Below are 21,814 nucleotides of genomic sequence, written 5' to 3' on the forward strand. Positions count from 1 at the left end.
TCGTTAACTGCTCCTGCCTTATAGTGGAGCTTTTAACACGTGTTTGCGGATTCTAGGGATAACTTGTGGAGCCCCATCTCCCAGAGAACTACAATCCCAGCGGGCATTGTGCGGAACGTCTGCGGACGTGGGGACGCTAGGGGGCGTGCCGCATGTGAGGGAGGGGTCGTCCTGTGGGTAGCAGGAGGCTCAGGAGGCTGTGGAGACTGGGGTGAGAGAGAGGAGAGAGAGAGAGAGAGAGAGCGCGAGAGAGAGGGAGAGAGAGAGGGAGAGAGAGAGAGCGCGAGCGAGCGAAAGGTGAGCCGAGCTGAAGGAGGGCAAACGCTGCCGGGCACCCCCAGTCTATGGAGCGGGGTAAGATGGCGGAGGCGGAGAGCCTGGAGACAGCGGCGGAGCACGAGCGGATCCTCCGAGAGATCGAGAGCACCGACACGGCCTGCATCGGGCCCACGCTCAGGTACCCTGGGTACCGGGGCCACAGATGGGCGGGCACGGGCGGGACTCGGGGGCAGGCTCCCTCGGGGCTGTGCGCCCGGCCGGCCACCCGCAGGGCCAGCGCCGGCCCCTCCCTTCGGAGAGCCAGGCGAGCGACCTCCACCCTCGGTGAGGCGGGTCCCCCTCCGCAGTCCCGCCGTGGGGTCCCTTCCCGACCGTCGGCGCCGGCAGCCCCGTTACTCTGTAGGCTCCTGCCTCCCTCGGGGCTGGGGCAGCCGTCGTTCTCCCTCCGAGGCTAGACCGGCGCGGGCAGCGGGAGCGCGCCCGGCAGGTGGTGGCTTTTAGCAGAGCTTCCCCCTGAGGACATCACTCTTCTGTCTCCGACCCAAACCCCGTCCTGCCCTAGACCCAAGACCTGCTCTTCAGGCAAAACAGAATTCACCCCACGGTCTCTTGCTCGGAAATTAAACTCTTGCCTCAGAATCACAACCACTTCTCAGAATCGAGTTTTTGAAAATCCTAGGCCTGGAAGGAGGGAAGTTTCCTTCAGCCTCTCCTGTGAGCGGGTGCTCGCTGAGCCCTGTCAGGAGGACGACCTCCCCAAATGTGAAGCCTCCTGGTACTCCTCACCGAAGAGACGTTATCTCCCCTCCGTTCCCTGTGACCATTACTTTGCCCACACACCCCCATTTTATTTGGAGTTGTCAAAACAAGCCGCCACCCACCTCAACTTATTTAACAAAACTTAGGTACCACTTACTATGTAAAGTGCAAGACATTTATTAAGCGATTTACAAGTATAACTTATTCAAACCGCACAACAGCCCTATTAGGCAGGTACTATTATTGCCCTCATTTTACAGATGAAGCACAGAGAGGTTAAGTGACTTGCCCAAGGTCACAGAGAAAATAAAGTAGGAGAGTCATGATTCCTGCTCACGCATTCTGGATCCAGAGTCTGCATTCTTTTTTTTTTTTTTTTTAGGAGTTTTTATTAATTAATTAATTTATTTTTGCTGTGTTGCGTCTTCGTTTCTGTGCGAGGGCTTTCTCTAGTTGTGGCAAGCAGGGGCCACTCTTCATCGCGGTGCGCGGGCCTCTCACTATCGCGGCCTCTTGTTGCGGAGCACAGGCTCCAGACGCGCAGGCTCAGTAGTCGTGGCTCACGGGCCTAGTTGCTCCGCGGCATGTGGGATCCTCTCAGACCAGGGCTCGAACCCGTGTCCCCTGCATTAGCAGGCAGATTCTCAACCACTGCGCCATCAGGGAAGCCCCCCAGAGTCTGCATTCTTAATCTCTGTTTTTCTGCCTCAGTTGGGGATCACCATCTACCAGTACTTTATGGTAATTACTCACCAGGCGCAATTTCAAAATACCTTTTTCTTTCCCCTCAGTTTATTAGTGCCCTAGAACTAGCTTATCTTCGTCCTTCCTGTGGCACCTTCTGATCTCCATGCAGCCAACAGAGAGAATTATCTTACCCACCTTGTACAGTCTTGGGTCGCTGTTCCTCCCTTCAAAAAAGTTAGTACTCACTGCTTGTTTTTTCATAGGAGAGTTGCCTCATGAAAGTGTTTGAAGGAGGGGCGGGCTGGAGACTAGGACTCCTCATTTCCACCTGCACAGCGTCCTTCTCCAGGGCATATTGTTAGCACAGTGTAACCAGTGCCATCCCTGGACATGGGACATGACCATCCTTAGTAGTTTGCTTTTTGTCCCTTACTGCATTATGATCATGACTGTCATGCTCCTCTCTTTTCACCTTTTCTTGAGTTCTTAAGGGTGAATGACCCGCATTTCATTATCTTTACGTTTATAAAGACTAGGGACTACTTACTGGTATTCTGTGTACATTATTAATGGTTATTAAGATTTGGTTTCCATGAAACAAAATGTTATTAGAGTTACTGAGGATGCTGTTTCAGTATTTTACTAAGAAATTTGGCTGCTGAGCTATATAGTTGGCAGCCAAGCAAAGCTCCTGCTGGAACAGTTGGGATTACCAGAGTTTTTAGGAAGGATTCTTCATCAGAATACCATCAATGTTGTCTTGAGTTGGTTGCGGTTTTTAATTGCTGTTGTTCTTCGTTTATCGGATAAATGGCTTAATTTAGTGTTATCAATTTAGTTTGTTGTGATTTATTATGTTAGCTCTCCACTGAATAGTAATGCATATTTGTTCAACTGAATTTTGGCCTGTAATTTTCCATTATCTTGTCTGAAGAAGTATACATGTTATGTTTAAAATATGTTACCCATTCTCCCGCAGATTTGCCTCACTGGTATCACTGAGTTCTTTTTTCACTGGAAAGTCAGGTTTTGTTGGGGTTAGATGGACTAGGGATCTTTTGTCCTAAGGGGACATGGTAAAAAAAAAAAAAAAAAAGTTTTGAAAACCGCTGCACTATCCTACTACCTTTAGTTGCTTTTCCTGACTCCCTTTTATCATGATTAGGGGCTTTTCATTTTTGGCCTCGTCTGGTCTTTGGTGGATAACCCTAAATCTTACTATCGGACCCAAGATTCAATCACTAGAACATCCTATAATACAAGTAATATTCACTGTCTTTGTCTTTAGTCTAGCTTGTTCTTCCCATATTCACAGGGGATGATCTCATCTTTCTTCCTTATTCCATTCAGAGGCAGCAGCATGCACAGACTTGATGTTTCACATCTCATGCTTTACCCTGGGTGCACTTCCATAATCATTATCTCCTGGTTTTCCATCACAGTTATTAAACAGGTTTGATAAAGGCAGTAGGCTCTCTTCCCTAACTTTACTCTTAACTGTAAATCTCAAAATCTATCCCTCTTCATAGTCTTTCCTGTTTCTTCTGAGGTAGCATTTTTAAGGCACCGGGTTCTTAGCTGTTCCTGAGACAGGTTTTGTAAGTGAAGAGGAACTAGATAATAATAATTTGTGGTACCAAATTATTCTTCCAGTTTTATCCCTTTTTGTTTGAGGAGCCACAGTGGCTTGACTTTTTCATTATATAACTAACCTGATTTAAGCTTTAAGAGTAAATGCAATGTTAGTTGATTCCCATGTATCATAAGGAGTGCCTTTCCTTACTTACTGTAATTCTGAAAGTCCCAAGCTTATCCATGCATATAGAGGCTGTTGCCTAGCAAATTCTTTTGGGAAAGCAGCCATCTCTTTCTTCTCTGTCTTCATCTCAAAAATTATTTTGTTAACTACAAGTCCTGATTTTGCAGATGAATAAAGAGGCCCATAAGATGTTAGGGCATGTCTTGTTTTTAAAATAATATTGATTCTTGCCTTGTAGTGCTAATACTAAAATAGTGATCACAAATCACTCACGAACAATAGCTTCATATTTCCATTTTTCAAATCACGTTTACATATCTCTAGTCTTCTTTCACATCAGTTATTCAGAATAAGCCATTTCCTCACTTTGTTCTCTGGGTGCTAGCAATTAACATTCAGTTTTAATTGCTATTTAAGACTTTAAAACAGACTTTTAAATTTAACAGTGAAGGGCTTCCCTGGTGGCGCAGTGGTTGAGAGTCCGCCTGCCGATGCAGGGGACACGGGTTCGTGCCCCGGTCTGGGAAGATCCCACATGCCGCGGAGCGGCTAGGCCCGTGAGCCATGGCTGCTGGGCCTGCGCGTCCAGAGCCTGTGCTCCGCAACGGGAGAGGCCACAGCAGTGAGAAGCCCACGTAATGCAAAAAAAAAAAAAAAAAAAAAAAAAAAAAAAAAAAAAAATTTAACAGTGAAATACATTGCCTTTAAAACAGTAGCTTTATTGGGATATAATTCATATCCCGTACAGTTCACCCATTTAAACTATACAATTCAGTGTTTTTTTAGTTTATTCACAGAGTTGTGTTAACAGTCACCACAGTCTAATTTTAGAACGTTTTCATCACCCCCAAAAGAAACCCCATACCCATTAGCAGCCACTCTTCATTCTGTCCCCCTTCCCAAGGCCCTCACTACTTTCTGTCTTTATGGGTTTGCCTATTCTGTTCACTTTGTATAAATGGAATCATACAACGTTTTGAGGAACTGCCAGACTGTTTAACACAATGTCTGTACCGTTTTGCATTCCTGCCAGCAATGTGTAAGTGTTCCAGTTTCTTCATATCCTTGTCAGCACTTGTTAGTATCTTTCTTTTTTCTTTTTTTTTTTTTTTTGCGGTACGCCGGCCTCCCACTGCCGTGGCCTCTCCCGCTGCGGAGCACAGGCTCCGGACGCGCAGGCTTAGCGGCCATGGCTCACGGGCCTAGCCGCTCCGCGGCATGTGGGATCCTCCCGGACCGGGGCACAAACCCGCGCCCCCTGCATTGGCAGGCGGACTCTCAACCACTGCGCCACCAGGGAAGCCCACTTGTTAGTATCTTTTATATTTTAGCCATCCTAGTGGATACGAAGTTGCGTCTCACTGTCGTTTTGATTTGCATTTCCCTAATGGTTAATGTTTTCATGTGCTTATTATTTATTTATCTTTTTGGGAGCAATGTGTATTGAGATCCTTTGCTCAGTTTTTACTTGGGTTGTCTTTTTATTATTGAGTTGTAAGAGTTCTTTATATATTCTGGATATGTCTCTTACCAGGAATAGGATTTGCAAATACTTTCTTCCATTCTTTTGGTTTGTTTTTTCATTTTCCTTGTTGCACAAACGTTAAATTTTGATGTAAGTCCAGTATATCTAGTTTTTATTTTTTTGCTTGTGCTTTTGGTGTTGTATCTAGGAAGCCTTTGCTTTACCCAAGATTATGAAGATTTCCTCCTGTTTTTTTCCTGAGTTGTATAATTTTATCTTTACATTAAGGTCTGTGATCCATTTTGAGTTAATTTTTGCCTATAGTGTAAGGAAGGGTGTTCAGTTTCATTCTTTTACATGTTGATATGCAGTTCTAGCATCATTTGTTGATTGCCATTTTTCTTACCCAGATATATTTCTGGTTGATTTATCTTGTTCTTTTTACCATTAAATTTATATTCCTTATTTGTAGCAGAAATGTAACCTTCAAGACCCTGTATTTGTGTTTGTTTGACTTTGCTGTTAAGCTTGACCTCCCTTGTTGAGTGCTCTCACCTGGGAAGAAGTTTGCTCTAATGTTTTCAGATAAAGGTTTTCTCTTTTTTAGCTTAATTGCTGCCTTCCATTTCTGAGGTTCTTGTGTTATAAGAATGATGTGATTGCTATATTTGATCTTGGTAAAGCAGTTTACTTTAGGGACTGATTCTTGTCTTACTTCATGGAATGGTTTTGTGTTATACTGCTTAGCTTTAAGATTAACATAAGGTGTATTAATGAAAGAATCTTATCTATTTGATCTTTTTCGCTGTTGAAACATTAAAAAAGCTATTATGTCAACATTATAAAAATTTTGGAAGCTATATTAAGAATTACTTACACTCCTATATAACACTGCTGCTGTTTTGGTGCATTTCCTTTTAGACCTTTGCTTTATGTATTTTAATGTTAAAAAGCTGTGTTCTTGGTGCGGTAACAATTTTCTCTCTTGCTTATTTAATTAAGTTGTGTGTAAAGCTGCCTCTTACAGAAAAGAAATATGGGGAATATTTTCAAAAGCTGTTTTGCTCAGTGTCATTTGATAAATATGGGGAACTGGCTTCCCCACTTACTACTTCTGTGCCTTTGGCCACATGGCTTTGTTTTCCATCCTCTGCCCTCCCTCGTTACCTAAATTGTACAGAAACCAGTTAATCATAATCCTTGGTTTACGACACTCTCTCATTATTGGTCACCGCATGGGCCTCTTTAAACAATTAATTAATTGTTTTTATAAGCAGTTTACCACCCTAGTAGGCAAATTTTTCTCATCTTTAAAATGGGGATTATACCACCTACGTTGCAGGAACAGTATCAAAAAAAAAAAAAAAGGAGATAAAGCGTTCTTCACTGTACCTGCTAGGTAGTAGTAACTCCGATAATGTGAATCATCTGCCTTTTACCCTTGAGTTTGCTATGTGGACTTAGGTATTTCTGTTTTTGGAGTTATGTTAATTACAAAACTCAGTGTTTGGAGTGGTTCTTGACTTTTTTTTTTCCCTTCCACTCATACAGCTGAGGGATATAATATTCATCAATAATCAGGCCCTGGAAGTGGTTACTTTGATATATAGACTGGAGAATGGAGGAGGAGATGGGAAACAATTTTAGAAAGGCAGTTCAGGTGACTGATATACTCTGTCCTGACAATCAGTGAGGGGAAAGAAATGATCTCCCATTGCTAATTGCTTATTTTTTAGTAGTAGCTCCCTTTTAAAAATAACATTTTTATATTTTAATTTATAAATGTAAGGTCATGACTTGTAAAAAGAAGAGACAACAAAAAACTTAATCCTACCACCCTGTCACAATCTTACATTTGTATATTTCTTTTAAGCTTTTTCCATATTCATTTTACTACATTAGAAGAATATTACCATGTTGTGTCTTGCTTTTTCAGTTAACATATACAGTTTTATACATTGTTATATATTATATATCTATATTATTTTGGTGTCTTCATTCATGAATTAATTTATGCAATCATTCTACAAATATTTATGGAACAACTTCTATGTGCCAGGTACTCTTCCAGGCTCTGGGGTACAACAGGGAACAAAATAGACATGTCCCTGCCCTTTTGGACCTTACGTTCTAGTGGAGCACTCACAGAATAAACAAACACATAGATACATAAAATAATAGTGTTATTTAGTTGTTAGTGTTACATATGATGGGGTATTATTTTTGACTAGGTGGTTAGAAAAAGTTATTCTGGCAAAGATTTGAAAAGAGTGAAGGAGCAAGCCATATGGCTCTCTGGGGGAAGTACCTTCCAGACAGCAGGCACAGTGTGAAGACTCAGGAGAAGCATAATGGGAGGTGACGGTAGGAAATTAGTGAGGGTCCAGATAGTGTAGACTAAGAAAGAGACTGATTTTATTTCTAAGTGTTACTAAGAAAGGACTGATTTTATTTCTAAGTGTTATGGCAAGGTACAAGAGAGTTTTGAGCAGGAAAGTGACATGCTCTAACTTAAGTTAAACAAAGAACATTCTGGCTGCTGTGTGAAGATTGGAGTAAGAGAAGAAACAGGAAAACCAGTCAAGGGATATTTGCAGTAATAAGAACTAAGAGATGGTTTTAGCATGCAGTAAGCTGTTGGGGAGGAGATGATGAGAAGTAGTTGGATTTCGAATATATTTTGAAAGCAGAGCCAAAATATTGGATTAGTTATAGGGGTTAAAGAAAGAGAGGAATCAAGCATGATTCCAAGGCTCTTGGCCTAAGTAAATGTGTGAATGGTGGTGCCATTTATTAGAATAGAGAATAAAGGGGGAGGAATTTTATTTTTCTTTGTGGCACTTACTATTGCCTGACATATATAATTTTTAATTGTCTCCTCCATTAGAATGTGTATTCCAGGAGGGGAGGAATTTTGTTCCTTTTGTTTGCTGCTGTATCCTGGGAACCTGAAAGAGTGCCTGGCATACAGTTGGTACTCAATAAATATTTGTTGAATGAATAGAAGAATAAAATAATTGTACCATGAACTGTTAATTATTTGGGGGTTAATTAACTGATTTGTAGATTAACTGTCTTAAAAAATATGACTAGGCTTTTGAGGAAAAAATAAAACTGCTGAAAATCTTGAAAACCTCGGCATGTTGGAAGTGTTTATTTTTTGGAATTACATATGATTTTAGAGTTCCTCTTTCTCTTCATCAAAAGCGTAATCTAAAATAATTGGCCTCTAATGCCTGTGATTCTTAAATATTTTTGCAGTATTGTTAAAATTTTTCAAATTTAAGTATGGTAACTTTAGTGACTAAAATGTTATGATCTAAGTACACATTGTATAAATAAAGCTTAACATTTGGTAATAAGTTAAAATTTTTGTACATTTGGGAAAAAGGGGGTGGATAGTGTTAAATAAGTTTAAATTACAATATGGAATAGGATAATGAATTTTTTGTGGTTTGATAAAGAAAAGTTAGGTTTTATTTTAATAGCTTCATTGACTTGTCAAGCAAATTGGAAAAATGAAAAACTGAAAAAGCCCTCTTGTAGCTGATAAGACAGTGCTGGTTTGGTTCAATCAGCAATGGGCTCCAAGTCTGATTTTATCTGAGCTAAATAAACAAAAATTTTCATTGAAGCTCTTCCAGTGGAAGGTTATTCTGGTGTGTTATCTGATCAATTAGATTCAAGCCATAGAAAAATTAGTAGTCACAGAGGGAAATTAAATGGGAGAGTAGCATTTGGCAATCATTCCTGTGTTGAATTTGAAGAATTTATTAGTTATCATTAGATCAAATATATAGTGCTGGTGAAACTCATCTGGAAATTTTGCCTAGTATAATTCTGAAAATAAAATATGAATGGGTAAATTATCTTTATTTGTATGGGTTTGAAATATTTAAAAAGTGGAAAGAAAATGATGTGAACCATAAATCTAGTATTTTTCCCATTCCCTCTATTTCCTCATTTTATTAGTTTGTTGTTTATTCTTCCATTGTATTTTTAATGCAAATATAGGCATATATGATTTTATTTTCTCCTCCCCTTTTACAAAAGAAGCAGTGTACTGTATATGCAGTTCTGTAGCTTAGTGTTTTATATTATTTCATCAATATATTTTGGAGATCTGTCCATATCAGTATGCAGAGATTTCCCTTATTCGTTTTTACAGCTACATAGTGTAAATATACTATGGTTTATTCAACCAGTTCCCTATTTCTGTATACTTGGGTTATGTCCAGTCTTTTGTTGGACAAAATAATGCAGCAGTGAATAATCTTGAATGTCTGTCATTTCTTATTGTACGTTTCATACTGTATCTGTAGGATCGATTCCCAGAAGTGGGATTGCTGGGTAAAATAATGAGTGTACCTGTACTTTGGTAGGTATTACTTTCTACAGGGGTTGTACCATTTTGTTCTCCTTCTAGCCGTCTATGAGATTGCTCATTTCTCCATAGCATTTTCAGCAAAGTGTGTTTTAGACTTTTGAGTTTTTGCTAATATGATCATGACAAATGGTATTTCAGTGTTTTTATTTGTACTGTATGAGTGAGGCTGAACATCCCTTCATATGTATGTGTAAAGGCTCTGTGTGTGTGTGTACTGTCTGTCCATGTCCTTTGATTATTTTTCTATAAGGTTGGTATTTTTCTCTTTGATTTGGGAGCACCAGTAAAGAACCTTTGATAATTATGCTTTGCTTAAATGCATCAGGAGTGTACAAACTAAAATGGGTTGTGATTACTAAAACAAAGAAACTATTGTTTTTTATGGAATGAAAATTTCAAACCTGCCTTTCTATTGTTTTAGTTATAAAGGAACATGAATAAACAGACATTTTAAAAGAATTAAAAAAAAATCTTATACCAAGAGGCTATGATAATTTGAAATCAGAAGGTTTTTTGGGGGAATGCAGTAACATTATTAGATAATGCTGCTTCACATACAAATACAGTTCTTAGCAAATCAGAGGATGTCAACATTTTAATAAATTCTTTACTTTAAAATGTTGTGGTATGTATTCACATATTTACATAATTTCCAGCATTTACCTAATTAGTATATGAATTAGTTGCAAAAAATTATTGATAAGGACAATTATTTAGTATGGGTTTGGAAGCAGTTTAGAATTTTAGAGGACATTTATGACGTAGCTTTAGTTTGGAATAGGATATGTATGAATATTGATTAGGTCATTGAGGAAAATAAAGATATTTTGATTCTTTACATCGTTGGATTTGATAGTTTTTAGTATTCGCTAATGATGTAGTAATTTATTGAATCACATACAAAATCAAGCTTCCAGCTGAAAACAACTTGAAGAAATAAAATTAGTGAGTAGCTTCTCTATGAAATGTGTTAATCTGGGTTGAGATGCTGAGCAACTATGACATTTAATATTTGCTTGAGGGAGATAGCAAAAATAATGAGGCGGGGGAGGAGTTAGTAAAAACTGAGTTAAAAATAAAGCTGAGTTTAAACACTTGCAACCTGATGTGACTAATAGCTTATTTCTTAGAGATGTTTGCTATGGCTGTGGGAAAAGAGTAAAGCCTTTTTTTGTGGTGTATTAGTATCTGCTGGAGTATTTAGAAAACAAAGAAGACAGTTTGCTGACTAGCTGATGTTACATGGACTTCGTTCGAATATTTGAAGTAAGGAGAGGTCAGTTAAGAGATAGACAATGATAATGAAATATTTTAATATTTTGGCTGTTTTAGAAAGCAATTTGTGTATCTGTAAGTTATATTTATGTTATATTTTACATTCCTAGATGTCCTTGGAATGTTAAATGTTTTCTTTCAAATTGCGGGTAACTTAGCATTAATATTTCTTTCACGTTTTGGCTGATTTTTTTGAAGGGTGATTAATTTTGTCTTAACTCTGTTTTGGGGTTATTCTTAGTCTCCTTCCCCTCTTATTCTGGTTGACAATTGACTGTTTTCTCTTTCTCTCTCTTTTTCTCTGATTTTCCCCTTGCCTTGTAGAAAGGAATTAGATGGTTTCCAAAAATCTACATGATTTAAAAAAATACTTGTAATAGATACATCAAAGGTGGTGAGCAAATTGGGGCGAGGGAAAACAAGGTAGGAAAGAGAATATGAAGTCAAGAGTGAGAGCTGTTAAAAGATTATGTTTGTTAAGGTAGGCCATCAGTTTGGCTCTAGGCTTTCCGGCAGCTAGTGCAAAAATGAGATATGCTTTGTTGTTTGAGTTATGGTGTAAACTTAAAAAGTAGTTACTTTGGAGAAGCGCAGCTATTCTTGGTTCTGAGAACTGTTTCTCCCATATGTCCTCACAAAGAAGGCCCTGTATAATGTAACTGTAATAGCCATATAGTAAATGCAGCAATATGTGACAGGCTGTTTCTTATATTGTCCTTTAGTGAAAGCATATGGCATAACCAAAGCACAATTTAATAAAAGCAGTTCTGCAGGGAGTCAAGGGAATGCAGTTGTCTGCTTGTCTTGGCTTAATCAAGGCATAGATTTTATAATACCTACAGTGGAAGTTGATGGTGCATTATCCCACTTAACCCCTTTTTTTGATTATTGATCACTTTGAGAATCTTTTGAATGCTATACACCCTTTCCTTAGTAAAATTCATGTGACCAGTCTTCATAATTTCTAGTCTAGAAGAGTGTATGCCTTGCATGTACGTTAAGTCTTCATAAGTACTGCTTTTAGTAGTCAAGGTTTTTGATAACTGACAAGTATCAGTGAGTTCAAGATTATATTTTTTTGTGTTTCTTTCTGAATGTATCACTTGCATGTGTTCTAGGTTAACTAAGACCTGTATGTGCTTTAAAAGTAAACCAGCTGTGGGTTGAAATACTATTTTTTTATGAAATTTGAAGAACCTGGATAAGCCACTCTATTCCTTCAAAAGAAGTAGAGTGAGAGAGAGAGTACTTAAGGATAGGGCCAAGGTTCTTTAGAAGTTATTTGGGTTGTGTTGTAGAAAGAAAGAAATGCCGTTAAAGCCACCATAATTTTATTCCTAACAGTCTTAAATTTGATGTTAAAGACCAACCCACCTTGGCCATTTAAAAAATTGCCAACAAATAAAGTAACCATAGATGTTTTGTCTGTGTAATTTAGAGTATACTTCCTGGAAAATGTATGCCTTATTAAGGAGGTTATTTACCTGGAATGTCTGGAACCTACCCTGTTCTGGATTTATAATTTAAAAAAATTGAGATGTATAAGTCTCAAGAGCACAGTGATTGATAAAATAAAATTTAAGCATGTAATATATATTTGCATAAAAAAACTTTAAAACATTCATCGCCCGGTTAAACATCTAAGTGAGCAAGAACTATCACAGTGCAACCAACTAGGTTACCTTAATGTGATTTGTGATGATACATATGGACTAGGACTCTGTTAAAATACATGCCTCCTATTCACAGTCTTGGAGATCATCAGATTGACATGTATCTTGCACTGTAGTGAATTTACTTTCAGTTACTACTGTGATTTGATAAAAGCAAAAGCAAAAACAATGACAATAACAAACTTTTTAGAAGAACAATTCTATCATTTTGGGGTATTTAGATGTTTCCAGTGTTTAGGAAGCTGGACAAATGTTCTATTGTATATTAGATAAGTGACAAGGCCATTTGCCAAAAATGATGATTTGGATTAAAATAAGGCTCTTTTGCATACTTGTTTTTGATTAAAAAGCTGTGGAGTAACACAGGCTTTCAATTTTGATTGTGTTTTTATATACTTGGAACATGACAAACTGGGATGAAAGGGTATCTTTTGGCACTGTGATTTTGTATAGTGGAGCACTAACGTCTTGTTGCATGTCAAAACCTTTGCTCTTATTGTTCTCAATATCTCTATATTTGAAAAGTGCTTCTTTATGTTTTTTTCCTTTGCAAATTGTGGCTTTGTTTCTTTCCTCATACTTGTACTTGCTTTTTGTATCTCCCTTCTGCTTTCTGTGAAACATCTAAGCAAGCAAGAATCATCACAGTGCGACTAACTTTCCCTTTCTGGGGAAGCTCTGGTGCCAATAAACAATAACATTTTAAGGGTATTGATATGAAATGTGATCTTACCAAGAAATATGAATGAATAAAAACAGCAGACATTGAGCTTGACTGAATCCATGTTATGAAACATTTTTGGTATGGAGTTTGATTTTAGGAAAGACATGTTTGTATAACACATTAAAAAAAAAAAGGAAAGAAATAAGGGAGCTAGCCAAACATTTTGTTTTTGATGAGGTAAAAGAATTACTTGACATTTGTAAGGGAGAAGTGTACAACAAAGATCTTTTGGCATTGGAATAGCAAAAGAAAGAGGAAAATGAAATGAGAAGAGCTCTGGAAATAGAAAAATAGGCTATTGGAAGCATTTTTAAATGGTAAATGTGGATCTGACTCTATACATTTATTATTTGATTTTTTAAAAATGAAACTTTGCATTTTGAGGTGATTGGAAATTCACTTGTAAGAAATTATACAGAGATCCCCTGTACCCTTTACACAGTTTCCTCCTCTAGTAGCGTCATGAGAAACTGTAGTACAATATATCAGGACTAAGATACTGACATTGTGACAGTCAAAATACAGAATATTTTCATCATCACAAGCATCCCTCGTGTTGCCCTCTTATAACTACAGCTGTTTTCCTTCTGTCCCTATCTGCTCTTTAGCCCCTGAAAACCACTAAACTGTTCTCCATTTCTATAATTTTATCATCTCAAGAATGTTATATAAATGGAATCATACACAGTATGTAACATTTTGGAATTGGCTTCACTCAATGTAATTTCCTGGTGATTCATCCAAATTGTTGTGGTGTATCAATAGTTCCTTTTTATTGCAGAATGGTATTCCATGGTATAGCTGTACCACAGTTTTTTAATCATTCACCCATTAAAGGACATCTGGCTTGTTTCCGGTTTTTGGCTATTAAAATGAAACTGCTATAAATACTTCTGTAAAGGTTTTTGTGTGAACAGACATTTTCACTTCTCTAGGGTATATAGCTAGTGGTGGAATTGCTGGGTCATGTGGTAACTCTATGTTTAACTTTTTGAAGAACTACTAAACTTGTTTTCTAAAGTGGTGGTACCATTTTACGTTCCCACCAGCAATGTAGGTGGATTCGTTTTTCCAGATCCTTGCTAGCATTTGGTATCACTATTTTTTATTTTAGCTGTTCTGATACAGGAGTAGTAGTATCTTATTGTGGTTTTAACTTTTTTAACTATTGTGGTTTACATTTTTCTAACTGCTAATGACGCTGAATATCTTTTCATGTACTTACTTGCCATATGTATACCTACTTTGTTGAATTGCTTCTTCAGGTGTTTGCCCAGTTTCTAATTGGATTTTTTTAACTGTTGAGTTTTGAAAATTCTTTATATTTCTAGATACTAGTCCTTTATTGGATGTGTGACTTGTAGACATTTTCTCCCACTCTGTGGCTTGTCTTTTCACCCTCTTAACAGAGGTCCGTTACAGATCAGAAGTTTTTTATTTTGATGAAGTCCAAGTTACCAATTTTTCTTTGTTTGGAACATGTTTTTGGTGTCAATTCTAAGAACTCTTTGCCTAGCCCTAGATCTTGAGGATTTTCCCTGGTGATTTTTTTTGTCCTAAAAGTTTATAGTTTTACAAAAATGAAAGTCTGTGATTCATTTTTTTAAAAAATTCATTTATTTAATTTATTTTATTTTTGGCTGCATTGGGTTTTCGTTGCTGCGTGCGGGCTTTCTCTAGTTGTGGCGAGAGGGGGCTACTCTTCGTTGTGGTGCGCGGGCTTCTCATTGCGGTGTCTTCCCTTGTTGCGGAGCACAGGCTCTAGGCACGCAGGCTTCAATAGTTGCAGCACGCGGGCTCGGTAGTTGTGGCTCACGGGCTCTAGAGCGCAGGCTCGGTAGTTGTGGCGCACGGGCTTAGTTGCTCCGTGGCATGTGGGATCTTCCCGGACCAGGGCTCGAACCCATGTGCCCTGCATTGGCAGGTGGATTCTTAACCACTGAGCCACCAGGGAAGCCCCTGTGATTCATTTTGAAATGATTTTTGTAATTTTGTAATTTTTGTATAAGCAATGAGACTTCAAAATTTCTCTCCTTTTTTTTTTTGGCCTATGGATATCCAATTGTTCCACCACCATTTATTGAAAAGGCTGTTTTTCCTCTAATGAACTGCTTTTGCACCTTCGTCAAAAGCCACTTGGGCATATTTGTGTTGGTCTGTTCTGGGGTCTCTCTTTTCTGTTGATCTATATGTCTAGCCCTCTGCCAGTATCACAGTCTTGATTACTGTAACTATATAGAATAAGTCTTGATAATGGGTAGACTGATTCCTCCCACTTTAATCTTCTTTATCAAAATAGTTTTAGCTCATTTAGCTCCTTTGCCTTTCCATATAAATTTTAGAATAATTTTGTTTATATCTACAAAAGTATCTTGCTGAGATTTTGATAGGAGTTGTATTAAACCTGTATATCAATTTGTGGAGAATTGACATCTTTACTTCATGAGTCTTCCAGTCACAAATATGGTATGTTTATCAATTTGTTTAGCTCCCTTTTGATCTCTTTTTATCAGCACTGTGCAGTTTTTTGCATACAAACTCAGTCCATATTTTGTTAGATTTACACTTCAGTATTTCTTTTTAAAAAAGTGATTGTAAATGGTACTGTATTTTAAATTTTGGTGTCATTATGTTCATTGCTAATATGTAGAAATACAATTAATTTTTGGATGTTTATCTTGTATCTTTGTAACTTTCTTTATTAGTCTAGGACTTCTTTGTAGATTCCTTGGAGTTTTCTATGTTGATAATAGTGTCATGTGCAATAGGGACAGTTTTAGTTTTTCTTTTCCAATCTGTATGCCTTTTTTTAAACTTTGTTTCACTGGCTAGAACTTTCAGGACTATGTTGAATAAGACTGGCATATGTGGACATCTTTACCTTGTTCCGAGTCCCAGAGAAAGCATTCAGTCTTTCCCCCATTAAGTATAGTGTTAAGTTATAGGATTTTTGCAAATGCTATTTGTCAAGTTGAGGAAGTTTCCTTATATTCCTATTTTCTGAGAGGTTTTATCATGAAAAAGTGTTGAATTTTGTCCAGTGCTTTTAGTGCATTGATTGATATGATCATGTGATTTTTCTTCTTTAGTCGTGTGGATTACATTGATTGATTTTGAATATTGAATGAGCCTGCCTTCCTGGAATAAAGCTAACTTAGTCATTGTGTATATTTCTTTTCATACCTTGAATTCTCCTTGCCCATATTTTCTTAGGGATTTTTGTGTTTATTTTTATGAGGGATATTGTTCTGTAGTTTTATTTATTTGCTCTCTGTCTGGTTTTGACGTTAGGGTTGCTTCAGAAAAATGAATTGGGAGGTGTTTCCTCCCTCCTCTTCTATTTTTTTCCCTCTTCTATTTTCAAGAAGAGACTTTAGAATTAATTCGTAATTAGATTAATTCTGCTTTAAGCATTTTGTAGAATTCTCCAATTAAACCATCTAGGCCTGGAGATTTATTTTTTGGGAGATCTTACAAATTCAGTTTCCTTCATAGTTCTAGGGCTATATAAATTAATATTTTCTAGTGGGTGAATTGTGATAATTTGTGATTTTTGAAGAATTGGTTTATTTCATCTAAGTTGTCAAATTTATGTCAAAAGGGTTTATAGTTCTCTTTTATTATCCTTTTTTTTTTTTTTTGCGGTACGTGGGCCTCTCACTGTTGTGGCCTCTCCCGTTGCGGAGCACAGGCTCCGGATGCGCAGGCTCAGCGGCCATGGCTCACGGGCCCAGCCGCTCCGCGGCATGTGGGATCTTCCCGGACCGGGGCACGAACCCGGTCACGAGCCCGTGTCCCCTACATGAACAGGCGGACTCTCAACCACTGTGCCACCAGGGAAGACCTATTATCCTTTTGATGGCTACAGGGTGTGTAGTGATGTCTGTGCTTTCATTCCTTATCTTGATAATTTGTTAGATATCTGTCAATTTTATTGGTGTTTTCAAAGAATCAGACTTTTCATTGATTTTATGTATTGTTTTTCTGTTTTCTATTATACTGAATTCTACCCTCATCTTTATTATTTCCTTCCTACTGTTTGTTTTTGCTCTGTAGTTTCTTGAGGTGTATGGGGGCTTCAAAGATTAATTGGAGGTTTTTTTCTCTTTTCTAATGCTATAAAATATCTCTAATGCTACATATCTCTATATTTATAATGCTATAAAATATCTCTAGTGCTATAAATATCTCTCCCAGAACTGATTTACCTGTGTCCTATAAGTTTTGATATGTTGTATTTTCATATTCATTCAGTTTAGTGTATTTTTGGATTTCCCCTTAGATTTCCTGTTTGACCCATGAATTATTTAAAAGTGTGTTGTTTAGTTTCCAAGGGTTTGAATATTTCCTGTTATCAATTTCTAGGTTGATTCCATTGTGGTTGGAGAACATACTGTGTATTATCTCAGTTTTTTTGAATGTGTTGAGGTTTGTGTTATGGCCCACAGTATGGTCTTTCTTGATATATGTTCTGTGGACTCTTGAAAAGTATGTATATTCTGTTGTGTAGAGTGTTTTATGAATGTGGATTAGATTCCCATTGGTTGATGGTGTTGTATTTCTCTGTATCGTTGCTGACTTTCTGTCTGTCTCAACTGAGAGAGAGGTGTTGAAGTCTCTTAAGTATAACTGTGGAATTGTCTATTTCTCCTTTCAGATCTGTCCACTTTTGCTTCACATGTTTAGTAACTCTGTTGTTCGGTACATATACATTTAGAATTGCTATGTCTTCTTAGTGGATTGAGTATTTCATTATATAATGACCTATTTTGTCTCTGGTAATTTGCTGTGAAATCTACTTTATCTGATGATAATATAGTTCCCCCTGTTTTCCTTTGATTACTGTTTACATGATATATCATTTTTCATTCTTTTATTTTTAACCTGCCTATATCATTATATTTGAAGTGAATTTCTTGCTCATAGCATACAGGTGTGTTTTTTCATCTATGCTGTCAGTCTCTCTCTGGTGTAATTAGGACATTTGCATTTAATGTAATTATTGATATGCTAAGTCTTAATTCTGTTGTTTCATTTGTTGTTTTCTGTTTATTCTCTCTTTTGTTTTTCTATTTTCTTTGTCAAAGTAATTCTTTGAATTACTTGAACATTTTTAGAGAATTCCATTTTGATTCATCTAATGTTTTTGAGTGTACCCTTCTTGGTGGTTTCTCTAGCGTTAGCGTTGTTTTTATTTAACTTCCTGCATTTTACTAGTGTCATCATTTTCCACTTTGAGTGAAGTATAGAAAACTTACTCCCCTTGGGACTTCCCTGGTGGCGCAGTGGTTAAGAATCCACCTCCCAATGCAGGGGACATGGGTTTGAGCCCTGGTCCAGAAAGATACCACATGCCGTGGAGCAACTAAGCCTGTGTGCCACAACTACTGAGCCTGTGCTCTAGAGCCTGTGAGCCACAACTACTGAGCCTGCGTGCCACAGCTACTGAAACTCGCGTGCCTAGAGCCTGTGCTCCTCAACAAGAGAAGCCACCACAATAAGAAACCTGTGCACTGCAACGGAGAGTAGCCCCCGCTCACCGCAACTAGAGAAAGCCTGCGTGCAGCAACGAAGACCCAACGCAGCCAAAAATAAATAAATAAATAGATAAAATGTTAATTGTAAAAAAAAAAGAAACCTTACCTCCCTTTATATCCCTTTATTTATCCACATTTTTGCTTACTGTGTCATTTTTTCCTTTCTGATGTTCCAAGCTTTTCTTTCTGTCTCCTTTTTTTTTTTTTTTTAAATCATTTCATTTCCATTTAGAAAACATCCTACAGCCATTCTTTTAGAGTAGGCGTACTGGCAACAAATTTTCTTTACATGGGAATGGCTTAGTTTTCCTTTACGTGAGAATGTTTTGATTTCCCCTTCATTCCTAAAGGGTATTTCTCCTGGGTGTAGGATTCTGGTTGAAAAGTGCTGTGCTACTTCTTTTTGGCCTCCATGGTTTCTGATGAGAAATTTGTTGTCATTCAAATTATTTTTTCCTTATAGGAAAGATGTCATTTTCCTCTGGCTACTTTCAAGATTTTTTCTGTCTTTAGTTTTCAGGAATTTAATTATGATGTGTCTTGGCATGGATTTCTTTGGGTTTTTCCTGTTTGGGATTTGCTGATCTTTTTGAATCTGTAGGTTTATATCCCTTGCCAAATTTGGGAAGTTTTTAGCCATTATTTCTTCAAGTACTTTCTTGCCTCACCCTTTTTCTACTCTCCTGGGACTCGGGTAACATGAATGTTAGATTTTTTGGTATAGTCCAACAGCCCTTGAGGCTCTGTTCATTTCTTTCAGTTTATTTTCTCATGTTGTTCTGTTAATGTAATTTCTCCTGTTCTATCTTTCGTTTCACTGAGTTTTTCCTCTGTCCCTTCTACTCTGTTCTTGAGTCCATCCACTGAGTTTTTAATTTCAGTTATTGTATTTTTCAGTTCTAAACTCTACATTTGGTTATCATTTCCCGAATTTCTTTGCTGAGGCTCTTTTTTTTTGTTTCAGGCACGTTCATAATTGTTTGTTGAATCATTTTTATAATGACCACTTTAAAATCTTCATAATTTTAACTTCTCTGTTGTCTTCGTCTTGGCACCTAGTGATTGTCTTCTTTTCATTAGTTGGGCAGCTTCTTGGTTCTTGGTATGAAGAATGATTTTTAATTGAAATCTGTACATCTCTCATTTAAATCTATTCTTTTAGCTGACTTTCTCTGACACCACTTTGGCAGGAGAAGATGTGGGTTACTGCTTCATTACTGCTCGGCGGAGGTAGGTGTCCACTTGGCCTCTGTTGACACCTGAGAGGGGCCCCTCATTACTGCTGGAGATGGCAGTTCTGATTCCATACTTGGTCTTTGCCGACACCGTGGTGTGGGTTGTAAACATCTGGTGGGGATGAAAGTCCCAGATCCCTTCTTGGCCTTCTCTGACACCCTGACTGAGGTGTTGACTGAGGTTTGTTATTATCTGTGAGGGTGGAAGTCTAGGTTTTCTTTCTGCCTGTGGTGATATGGGTATGGGCAGGGCACAGTCCCCCCCCGCCCCGCTCCACCACTGTGGTGTTTATCTTGAATGGAAGGGTGATTGTATAAATATTTTCTGTCTTAGGCTGCCTCTTTTGTCATCTTTTGACTAGAGAGAGCAAGCTTTTGTTGGGGCTTTTTTTTATTTGCACCTGTTCGTGTTTCTGGGTTGCCAGTCTCTTCAGTTCCAAGTCTGGGATATGAGGCAAAAAGAAAACAGAGGGAACTCACCATTGTGTCATTCTTTTTGTCCTGAGGTCCCAAGCCAGTTTGCTGCCTTCTTTCCACCTTTCAGATTTTTTAATTTTTGTTTTACATATAATGTCTAGAGTTTTTAGTTATACTTATTGGGAGGAGTAGGAAAAACTATGTCTGCTTCATCTTTCCAGAAGTGGAAGTCTTATTATAAGCCTTTTAATTTTCAAATTATTTTTCTTTTTATAAGTATGCTGCATGCTTATTAGTAAAAATAAAATCAAGCAGTACAGAAGAGTGTAAAGAAGACACAAGTACATATCTGGCAGAAATCTGTTTCTGAGAAATAACCATCATTAACTTTAGGTGATCATCATTCCAGATCAACATCACGTCACACAAATATACAAATAGAAGGATGAGAAGAAGAAAATAATTTTCATGAAAATTGGATATACTATAATGCTGTTTCTAATAACAAATATTACATTTAATTTTACTTGAAAAGGAAACTGAAATGAAACATATAATTATTGAATTTCAGGTAAATGTATTTTCATCACAAATAATGTTCATTTTTAAAAGATCTTTTAAACTTAGAGTAAAAAGTCAGCTTCTATATTTGTGATTAAAAAATTACATTCAATTTTAGGCAGTATTAATTGATTTCCCATTATGGAAGAAAAGGAAAATTAGTGCTTTTTCTTTTTTCACAAGAGCTTTATTGAGATATAGTTCACATACTATACAATTTACTCGTTTAAACTATACAATTCAGTGGTTTTAAATATATTCTCAGGCTACATAATTTCTCCAGAGAAAAATCCCCTAATACCTTGTCAGGTGTTTGGCTGCTGGAATACCCACGTATGGGGTGCATGTGTAGGGGTCTGACTGTTCTGTATTAAGTCTTTCATTTAATCTGTTTGTTTTCAGTGCTTCCATTATTCTTGGCATTCTAAATCCGGACCTTCTCCATGGTTATGGCTGGTACCCAGACTCCCTTTTGGATTTCATTCCCTTGGCAAATACTCTAGGCTCTTTTTTGTACTATTCTGCTTCATCCTTACTGCCTTTTGACAGCTTTTCTTCCAGAAATTTGTTGCTATATCTTGTTAGCTACAGGTTCTTGTCCTTTTCCTTTAATGGGGTCTCAGAAGGGAGGAAGATAAATGCATGTGGTTGTTTCATCACACTGAAATAGAATTCTGGAAGCCAGAGTTAACTCATGCTGGCTCAAGTTGTTATCCTGTAGGCTGAAGCCAGTATACGTTAAATAGTGGATATTCACTAGAGTTTTAAAAATGAAGGAAAAGTCTAAAGAAGATTTTCCATAGCTACTAACTGCCCTGTCCTGTTCTCCATCCCTCATTTTTCAATACTGTTTTCATACGATGTGGTGACCCTCTCCCATTTATGGAACTCTTTCACTGTCTCCTAATTTTCCTTCCACATATTTTCTGTCTTTTTTTCCCTCTTCCCTTGTTTTTCACTGCTAGTCATTTCTTATCCAGTGTACCTCAGTTTTCTCTATCCATGATTATCCTGTAGAAGTCTTATTCATATGTGTCCCAGTGTTTGCATTTCTTC

The 21,814-nt window shown here is 37.5% G+C and overlaps 1 protein-coding gene across 2 annotated transcripts in view; it reads left to right on the plus strand.

The window, feature by feature from the left end:
* Positions 1-284: 284 nt before the first annotated feature.
* EXOC6B (exocyst complex component 6B) overlaps positions 285-21,814 on the plus strand; it is a gene marked incomplete at its 3' end in the record, with an annotated part of 718,627 nt that continues 697,097 nt past the window's right edge. For both annotated transcript variants that reach the window (XM_079720455.1, XM_079720456.1), the window contains exon 1: positions 285-457. In XM_079720455.1, the coding sequence (XP_079576581.1) occupies positions 345-457 (113 nt within the window). In that variant the 5' untranslated portion in view covers positions 285-344. The remainder of the gene's footprint in view (positions 458-21,814) is intronic.

The sequence above is a fragment of the Hyperoodon ampullatus genome, assembly GCF_949752795.1.
Source record: "Hyperoodon ampullatus genome assembly, chromosome: 15".
NCBI lineage: Eukaryota > Metazoa > Chordata > Mammalia > Artiodactyla > Ziphiidae > Hyperoodon > Hyperoodon ampullatus.